Raw genomic sequence first — 9,997 nt, 5'->3', positions numbered from 1 at the left:
CACATGTCTTCAAGAAGAACCTTACTTCTCTTTGGCTCTTTATATTGGCAAGTAGAGACAGAGAATCTAGGTCCAAATATATTTGATTAGGCCTTTTCTTTGGCCAAAGTATGAGGTAGGTGAAATGAGCCTTCAGTTTTCCTTAGGCATCCTTCCCTTAGATCCCTCCGCCATGCTCTAGATGCCCAGAGGCTTGTATACTGTCTCCTCCTGTTTACAAGTTGAGTTTTAGACTCTCCCTCTTTTCCCATTCTTTGTCCACCCCCACCCCCAAACTATTGGTTCTTATTTCTCACTGTAGGTAACCTACATGACTAACGATCAGAAAATCAAGCTTGTTACTGGCCATCCCCTCCCCACCCCTGGCCCCCACTTCCACTCCACCCCACCCCAACTTGTGCCTGTGGTAATGCCAGTCCTTCTGCCTGGAAACATTTCTTCCCACCTGCCTGTTGACCACCTCCGAATCATCCTTCACGGGCTACTGCTGATAACTCGCCTTTCACAAAACCTTTATGTATTTTGCCAAGGAGGTACGATTGTTCCCTCCTTTGAAATCTTGGAGTGATTTGTTTGAAGTCTCATCTTACTATCTTTGGTCTGATGATGTATTTCATGCTTTTCTTTTATGAGCCTCATACTAGATGATACATTACCAAAGAGCAGCCCTTTCGGATGCTTCCTTCCCCATGAGTCATGTCCTGAAGACCCTCATGAAGTCCTTTGCTCCATAAATAACGATGGATCTTGTCTCTTCAAAAGCACTAGAAAGGGCTCTCCTCTGGTTGGAAATAGATAATCCAATTACATTTGATTTAAAAAATGGCTTAGTGCTGTTTTCCAAGCTCATTAAAAAAAAGGATTCCGTTGCCAAAAATCTTTATGATACTCTATATTCTCTTCTGGTAGTTTACGATGCACAGACTCACACTGAAGGCTCTGAGAAGTCCTGCTTTGATAAGTCTAGCATTTTCCAAATTTATTTGATCACCTAATACCCATTTTATTGTTTCCCTTTTAACTCTTCAAAAAGTTTACCCAAAAGTAACTGGACGAATTTTGGCTCAGGGTTTTTATTTCTTTATCATCATTAGGAACTTCCATCTAGAGTGACAATGGTTATAAATAAATATAAAGAGTTTTACTGGAGGGAAATCTGGTGGAAATGTGCACATCTGGGGCTTCTCAACACTTAGCATGCAGGTAATCTTTTGGTCTTTTTCTTTGTAACCAATTTTTATAAAAGTATCATTTCCTCTTGGATTTGGACCCAGAATTACGGGTTTTTTTTTTTTTTTTTGGAACCGTGAGAATTGTAAAAATAGGATTATGGTTCACGAGACAAAACTGTCTATATGTGAATGAATCTTATTTTCTTCTCCTTATTCTCTCTCTCCTGTTTTCCCTTCTTTTCTCCCTCCCTTTCTCCTTCCCTCCCTCTCTAGGTTGTACCAATAACCCAGTGAAATATTTGAAAGTATTTCCAGCTGAAAAGCCTGTACAATGTCCAGATGAGCAGTTGTGGTTCGTCAAATTATTGGAGAGTTTGGAAATCACTTGAATAGTTTTGATTACAAAGAAAGCCTGTGACTAGCTTATAAATCCTTTTGTGTCTATTATAAAACAGTCTCAAAATTGGTAAACAGAGGCAATCAGGGTTACTGAGTGCACAGAATTTGGAGTCAGAGTGGCATCAAACTAAGTTGTGTTCCTGGGTAGGATACTGAATCTCTCTAAGCCTGATTCCTCAGCTATAATGTGAAGATAACACAAGTACCTTACAAGGTTGCTGTGAGATTTTATAGGTAAAGTAGTTAACAGAATGCTTGGTGTATATGAAGTGCTTAAAAAGGGTTCATTGTTATTTTGAGTGGCTAAGAACATAGATTTTTATTTCAGTTGTCTCTGATACAAACTGAAAAAAAAAAGGAAAGGAAAGAAAGTTAAAGTCACACAGCCATCTTTAGTTAAAAGACAAACTACATTTCCCAGAATCTCTTCATTTGTGTGGTTCTGGGTTAGAACTAGCCAAAAGAGGAACTTCAGTGAGATATGGACAGGAAAGTGGAAACAGCACCCATTAATCTGAAAGGGTTTTTGCAAACAGGTGCTTGGCGGGTTCCAAGCCGTTGCTCTCTTGAGCTCCACGTCCATTTCTTCTCTCCAAATGTTAGTCCTGTTGACCAACAGCAAACTCAGATCTACTGCCAGGTGTTTGTGTACCTACAAAGGAGGTAGCTTCACAGAGGCGACAGCATCCCAAAGACCTCTTAACAAATTACCCCGCCCTAGTCATACTTACCTGGCAGCTCAGACTAGTTGGTGACCCCTCTGATTCTTCAACTCTTCTTCACTTCGCCAGGGCTTCTGCAGTTATGTGAGTTCAAATCTGGTGAATGATAAACCTAGGTTTTAAATTCACAGTTCAAGGTCTAGTTGGGAACCAGAAAGCTTCCATGACTATCTTCAAATAAAACCTTTTTACCTGTACTGCTGATGCTCCACCGTCGAAACTCATATTCAGAGTCAAGTCCTAGAAGATCCAAGGGGACCACCCTGGGGTATAACATGTGAGGTTTTACACGTGCCAAAGGAATTGCAAGATTTCACTAATTCATGCTAACTGAAACCCAAGGTAGATGTATAGGGACAATTCTTAATGGCTTTATATTAGGGCAGAAGGAATATAATGTTTTATTAGCCTACATGTTTTTGATATGAGTTCACTAAGTGGAGATTCTGGATTCAAAGTGTTATTTCATGTGATTGGGAGTAACTCCAACAAAGGGCCTGAAAATTGGACCCACTGGTGGTCCACAATGAATAAAATTGAGATGCCAAAACTTCCTTGTTATAATGTAGTAGTATACAGGAAAGTATACAGACATGTAGCGAGATGGTTTTAATATGATAGATGCTCACCTACCTGCTGAATTCATCCCCTGAAAGGCTCCAGAGGGCATTCCCTTGACCAAGGCTTTGAACTCCCTTCACATCAGCGAAGGCTGTACTGGAATCCTTAAAGAACTTGGTAAAGCCTATTTTCTGAAGCCCTTAAATAACATTGGGAAGTGCTGCCACAGAACTGGACCTCTTAAATTTAATGATGATACAATTCCATAAGGGCAGGAACCAAAGGGCTGCATTTCACTGTCAGAAACCAGATGGGAATGGTTACCATGAAGGGTAGCAGAATCAAAGGGGTAAAGGGAATGGTTTGACCAGCAAAGATCTTGGCTAATTGATCATGGAGTCCCTAGGACTGAAATAGATGGGTATTCTACTAAAGTCTTATTTGATTTGTGTGTGCATTAAATCTCTAGACTTTGTGGGAAGAGGTCTGATTTGGATAACCACATCAGGAAATTGCACTCCCCTGATCAATTTCCATATAAGAATCGGTTCATTGAGAATGCCTTGAGTGAAGAGGAGACTGGATCATTTTAAAAAGGGAAGGATCCTGCTATACTGTCCAATATTATACTGTAAATTACCTTCAGGTTTTCTCTGATGGGCACAATGTACTGGAGAAGGGAAATTATCAGACTTTTTGATAATTATTGTCAATTGATACTATTCCTGGTGACCCTAAGTTCCTATTATAGCCCCACAGAGCAAGAGCTTATGGAAATCAGATAATTTAATCAAGTTCTGGCTTAAGTCTCTCTCATAAAAATCCCAAAGCCTCTACAACCACACCACAGTTATTTTCCTAATTCTGGGAAGCATATTTAGAAAAGAAATACTCAGAAACTGGCAGAAGCGCTGCTTACCTTGTTGGTTCCATGATATGTTGAATGAGGGTTTTTATGATAATAATGGCAATGGGAGCCCCTAGAATTGCCTCTACATACCAAAATTGGAAATAAAACCAATATTGCATTCTTGGAGGGATTTCACCATTACTTCTATCATTAAGGATTTGAAGGATGCAAAAATGGTAAGCCCCTGGCCCCCAATACTGGTGCCAGAATTGAATAATGAGGAAAAAAAGACACTGTATCATTTTGTTAGGCCATGTGCTTGAGGGTGATGGCGAACATGGTAATACCAGAGATTTACACGAGCACGAGCCCACTGCTATGTTTGATTTGCCGTACTATGAGTTCTCTGTACAAAAACAATATTGTATGGAATGCCACAATAGTGAATGAAACATTTGGTAGGTTCATAGAAAAAATTTTGGCAGAAACTTCGGAGGCTGGGAAGGGCAAATGCACATTTAGGGCAAGTAGCTCTTTCTGTGAGAACAAGTCGCTGCCTGTGTTGTGACACAAGTGGACTGATGTAAGCATACTGCACTCAAGGTGGTGGGCAGGTCTTCCCAAAGAATTCTACCATCATGGGAAAAAATATCTTCTCTGCTATTGGTAGGTTGAGCTCTCTGCAGTGACTGGCCTTGGTGAGTGGATGTTCATGTTGCTGAACCCAAGCACAATCTCCATTTCTGCCACCAATGTCTCTTGTTCCTGAGCCTATTGGCAATGAAAAGGGTGGCTGAGGAAAGACACTGGCCAACATACACAGACCTTGTCATCTCACCCACTTGATGACTGAGACCTCTCTGGTGAGGGTGCTCTTTGGTGAGGGGTCAAATAGAATATATGGATAGAAGTTCTTCAGGAAGGTCTGCCCATATACCTTTTCCTTAGAACTCCCTAGTCACCAGTTTCAAAATCACCCTCCTTCCAATCCTTGCCAATCCAGCCAAACCATCTTGATTGCAGGATTACATTAGATCGCTTCTATCACAAAACAAGGAGTAATTTGTTCTCATAGAAATAGACACTTACCCTGAACATGGACTTGCCTTCTCAGGCTGCCAAGTTTTTGCCACAATACCACCCATTCATTTACCAAATGCCTCATTCTCTGCTATGGTATTCCATACAATATTTGTTTCTGTTCAGGGAACCTGTGTTACAACAAATAAAATGTGGCACAGGCCTCATGCTCATGCAAATCTCTGGTATTACCATCACCCTGAAACAGATGGCCTGATAGAATGATGCAGTCTCTGTCTCTCTCTCAGTATTCAGTTCTAGCACCAACTGGGTCAAAACATTCTGAAGGTCTTCTAAGATACTGCATATGTTCTGATTCATCATTTTAATTTTTTAAAAATGCTTATTTATTTTTGAGGTGGAGAGAGACAGAGTGCAAGTGGGGGAGGGGCAGCGAGGGAGGGAGACACAGAACCTGAAGCAGGCTCCAGGCTTTGAGCTGTCAGCACAGACCCGACGTGGGGCTTGAACCCATGAACCGTGAGATCATGACCTGAGCTGAAGTCGGACGCTTAACCAACTAATTGAGTCACCCAGGTGCCCCACAGGGTGCTATTTCTACTTAGATTCACAGACTTAAGAATCAAGGGATGAGATTGAGAAAGTCTCATCTTAAAATGTAATTTTTTACCTCTCTGATGCCCGTACTCTCATGACTTAAGATGTGTGGATATTAGTTAATTTTATATCTCAGCAATTAAAGGAAATAATATACATAAGTAAGGGGACATCTAGAATCAAAATGCCCTCCATATTAAAATGAAGGTAAAAAATCACTGATGAGGATGTGTCATGAACCATGCAGATGGTGAGGTTTTACTCTACTTCCAATCTGTTGTATCAGCCTGCCCACTTTGAGGGCAGAACACAGAAGACAAAGAGAAGATTCTTTGTCTCTGGGTTGGAGACAAAGGACTTTGTTACTCACAGCAATAGCAGTAGCACAGAGTCAGCATTTTCTTGTGCCAGTTTCCTGAGCCCCAATTCCCCCAGGGTGACACAAAGACAGCAGGGTGATATCTGCACATGGTGACTTGTATCACAGGAGAGGGACCCCCGTTTTAGGGCTGGAAACCTTTATAAGGAGAGGTAGGCACGTCTGCCCTTTGCTCCATCATCTTTATCCAAGGCTATGCAACTGTCTTCCACGACCGTACAAACATCCCTTACCAGATACTCCCAAACAAAAGCAGACAGTGCCAAGATATGTAGAGACGTGAGAGACCTGTGAAGAAGTGCCTCCCAACAGGAAGCTTCACATATTTTATTGAAAAAAAAATCTAAGAAATCATGTGAATCATGTACAACATTTTCTCACAAGAAAACATTTAAGCTGTTTTTTTTTAACGTTTCACAGAATTGTAAAACTTTTAGTTTTCGAAAGGAAAAAACACAATGAAACTACCACAGTATCATAAGCATTTTGTTTCTTCTTGTTTCTAGGGAAAAGGCTGGAAAATAATTGGTAAGTTTTCTCATGATGATTCGTGAGGCTAAGTACTATGCTCTTTTATAAATCTACTAAAAAGATACAAGGAAACGGGTGGATCGCTGCTTTCTTTGTTCAAAATATTTTAAAAAGCTAAAATCTAATGACAACATGTTAAAATAATACATATTTTTGTAGGATGTTACCATTTCTATAATGGTTTCTCTACACTATATCAACAGTGCAATGGTGATTCAGTGTAAATCATTACAGTGTTTCATTGTTACACTACTTGTGTTCAAGTACATGTTCATGAACATGATCAAAGTCTCTATTTTGACTTTTCCTTTCCATTATTAAAATAAGGTTATAATTACAGTAGAATTTTTCCTATGGATATCTCTAAATCCGAACCAAATTCATAATACATTCTCTAAAAACCTGTTCAACACTCTGAGGTTTGTTATGTTTCCACATCTCCTGTAGGTGACAGAAAATGGGCTAATTCTGCATCAGGAAACCAAGAAAACAAAAATGACTTCTCTCCTTATATAACTAAACTATTACACTAAGTTAGTATACATTCTGGATAACTCAATGGTATCGGCAGGGAGAGAATAGCACCTTAGAGACAGCCCTAACTTAAAAAAAATTTTTTTTTAGAGCCTAATGATCTTGTTTTTTTTTTTTTCCCTTTTTATTTTTATTCTGGAAACTGGATCCAACTTATTCATATAAAATTATTTATGAAGCCATATAGTATAAATCAAAATGTTTGTATGACCAAAACAAACACCATATTGGATGTTTGGCGGGCACCAAAATAAATTAATCTGATTAAATTATACGTAATCTGATAATATTTGGTCTGAGAAACATGCTAGTGTGTGTGTTTATAAATAATGTAATTGCAAAGAGCTGTGAGCCAGCCAGCCTGCTAGAGGTCAACTCTTCTGCTGCAGCTTTTGGGCATAGAAGTCCCTGCACGTCTCACAGCAGCGCTGATACCAGCGCATGTCCTGACATAGGTTCTTCTCACGTATCACTCGGCAGTACACAGGCCACTGGTCTCCCAGGCACTTGAAAGTCAGCGCAGCTGTGAAGAAGAAAACAGGGAACTCAATACACGTCGATATCCTCAGTGCCAGGGGCAAAACAAGTAGCAATCACTTAAGGGGAAGGATTTTGCACACCCACTTTGACTCGTTCATATTGCCTTCTAGAACTTAACAGTAAGATTAGGAAACACACACACACACACACACACACACACCCCCTATAATAAAGGAGTAAAGTGGATGAATAACGGTCTTACTTATGAGCCCTTTCAGACTCATTCAAGCTAGATTTCTCAAATTCAGTGAGTTGTGATACAAATGGCGTTTAAGGTTCAATTTTATGACTTTCATTTAAGCTTCTTTTTGGATTTTCAGTTGAGAAGATTAAAAAGAAAAACGAAAAGGCTCACTATATCCACCTTTATGGGAATATAAATTAACAAGTATTGTTATGGATGAAATACCAAAACAAATGCGCTCACTTATTTCACATTCCTCCTTTCTTAGACGTCAGGCATATCTAGGTGGGATATCTGGGGATCTTGATTTTACACATCTTGAAAATCAAAGCTGAGGGGTGCCTGGGTGGCTCAGTCAGTTAAGCGTCCGACTTCAGCTCAGGTCACGATCTCGCGGTCCGTGAGTTCGAGCCCCGCGTCCGGCTCTGGGCTGATGGCTCAGAGCCTGGAGCCTGTTTCCGATTCTGTGTCTCCCTCTCTCTCTGCCCCTCCCCCGTTCATGCTCTGTCTCTCTCTGTCTCAAAAATAAATAAAACGTTAAAAAATTTTTAATAAAAAATAAAATCAAAGCTGATTATCAAAAGTGACTGAAATTTACAGTGATAAGGTATGTGAAATCTCTTTTGCCACTATTCTAATAAGATTCATTATTTTCCTTTTTAAAACCTTAGGTTTTCCACTGTGCTTGTGTGTTCAGGGATATACCTTCAAGAAATAATAAATGGAGAAAATGCAATTTTAATTAAACTTTTCTTTTAATCCATTATTTTCTGCCCCGTGATACTTCAAGAAGGACTCCAACTAATTGCTAGAGAAAGGGATTATGTTGTTTTTGAATACATGGATTTAGGGCATCTGCTCTAGGATTGCTTAACTTTTTGTCTTAACTACTCTTAATTCTCTTTGAACTGACTATTTCCTAGAAATGTTAATTATTTGGCTAGAAAATGGGAATATTTTTTATTTCCACGAAGAACCAAACTTTTCCATTGGGTTGAATCTTACTGCTTAAAAAATATCTATGACAATTTAGCTCCTTTGATTTCGGCAACATCGTTCTGTTTGATTAAATTGTCACCCTGTAGATTGTACACGCAGATTAAAAGTAAAGGTGGTAAGCATAAATTACCCCAATGACAGACAGGTAGTACTGTTGTTAAAAGCCACTAGTTGCTACAGACATAAAGGCTAATTCATTTATGAATTTTTTTTAGGCAAGCATAGGCTATATTTACTGAAAATACATAATCTGTTTCTTGATGATAGATTAGATTGAATAACGGGAACTGAGAATATATATGAAAACATTTTATAACATAAAAATATGCAAATCAACATTTTTTTCATTTTTCTCATTTATTTAGTATTTTTATATATAAACATGTATATACATCATTTTTCCTGTGGCTCATTCATTTTTTTAAATATAATTTATTGTCAAGTTGGCTAACATACAGTGTATACAGTGTGCTCTTGGATTGGAGGTAGATTCCGTGATTCATCACTTACATACAATGCCCAGGGCTCATCCCATCAAGTGCTCTCCTCAGTGCTCATCACCCATTTTCCTCTTTCCCCAGACCCCCCGGCCCCCAATCAACCCTCAGTTTGTTCCCTGTATTTAAGAGTCTCTTATGGTTTGCCTCCCTCCCTCTCTGTTTGTAACTATTTTTAGCCCTTCCCTCCCCACATGGTCTTCTGTTAAGTTTCTCAAGTTTCACATATGAGTGAAAACATATGATATCTGTCTTTCTCTGACTGACTTATTTCACTTAACATAATACCCTCCAGTTCCATCCACATTGCTGCAAATGGCAGGATTTCATTCTTCCTCATTGCCAAGTACTATTCCATTGTATATATAAAGCACATCTTCTTTATCCATTCATCAGTTGATAGACATTTAGGCTCTTTCCATAATTTGGCTATTGTTGAAAGCACTGCTATAAACAGTGGGGTACATGTGCCCCTATGCATCAGCACTCCTGTATCCTTTGGATAAATTCCTAGTAGTACTATTGCCAGGTGATAGGGGAGTTCTATTTTTAATTTTTTGAGAAACCTCCACACTGTTTGCCAGAGCAACTGCACCAGTTTGCATTCCTATCAACAGTGCAAGAGGGTTCCCATTTCTCCACATCCTCGCCAGCATCTGTTGTTTCCTGAGCTGTTAATTTTAGCCACTCTGTCTGGTGTAAGGTGGTATCTCATTATGGTTTTGATTTGTATTTCCCTGATGAGGAATGACGTTGGGCATCGTTTCGTGTGTCTGTTGGCCATCTGGGTGTCTTCTTTGGAAAAGTGTCTATTCATGTCTTCTGCCCATTTTTTTAGTGGATTATTTGTTTTTCAGGTGTAGAGTTTGGTAAGATCTTTATAGATTTTGGATACTAACCCTTTATTTGACATGTCATTTGCAAATATCTTTTCCCATTCTGTCAATTGCCTTTTAGTTTTTTTTTTTTTTATAAATTTTTTTTTCAACGT

General features: G+C 39.2%; 1 protein-coding gene across 1 annotated transcript in view; it reads right to left on the bottom strand.

Annotated features, from left to right (window-relative positions):
- Window positions 1-6,012: 6,012 nt before the first annotated feature.
- The window catches only part of ADAMTS19 (ADAM metallopeptidase with thrombospondin type 1 motif 19), a 241,334-nt gene continuing 237,349 nt past the window's right edge, over window positions 6,013-9,997 (bottom strand). The window contains exon 23 of the mRNA XM_043586926.1: window positions 6,013-7,309. Within this exon, the coding sequence (XP_043442861.1) occupies window positions 7,158-7,309 (152 nt within the window). The 3' untranslated portion in view covers window positions 6,013-7,157. The remainder of the gene's footprint in view (window positions 7,310-9,997) is intronic.

The sequence above is a fragment of the Prionailurus bengalensis genome, chromosome A1 (assembly GCF_016509475.1).
Source record: "Prionailurus bengalensis isolate Pbe53 chromosome A1, Fcat_Pben_1.1_paternal_pri, whole genome shotgun sequence".
Classification (NCBI taxonomy): Eukaryota; Metazoa; Chordata; class Mammalia; order Carnivora; family Felidae; genus Prionailurus; species Prionailurus bengalensis.
The sequence above is the reverse complement of the archived record's forward strand: the minus strand, read 5'-3'. Positions and strand labels throughout refer to the sequence as shown.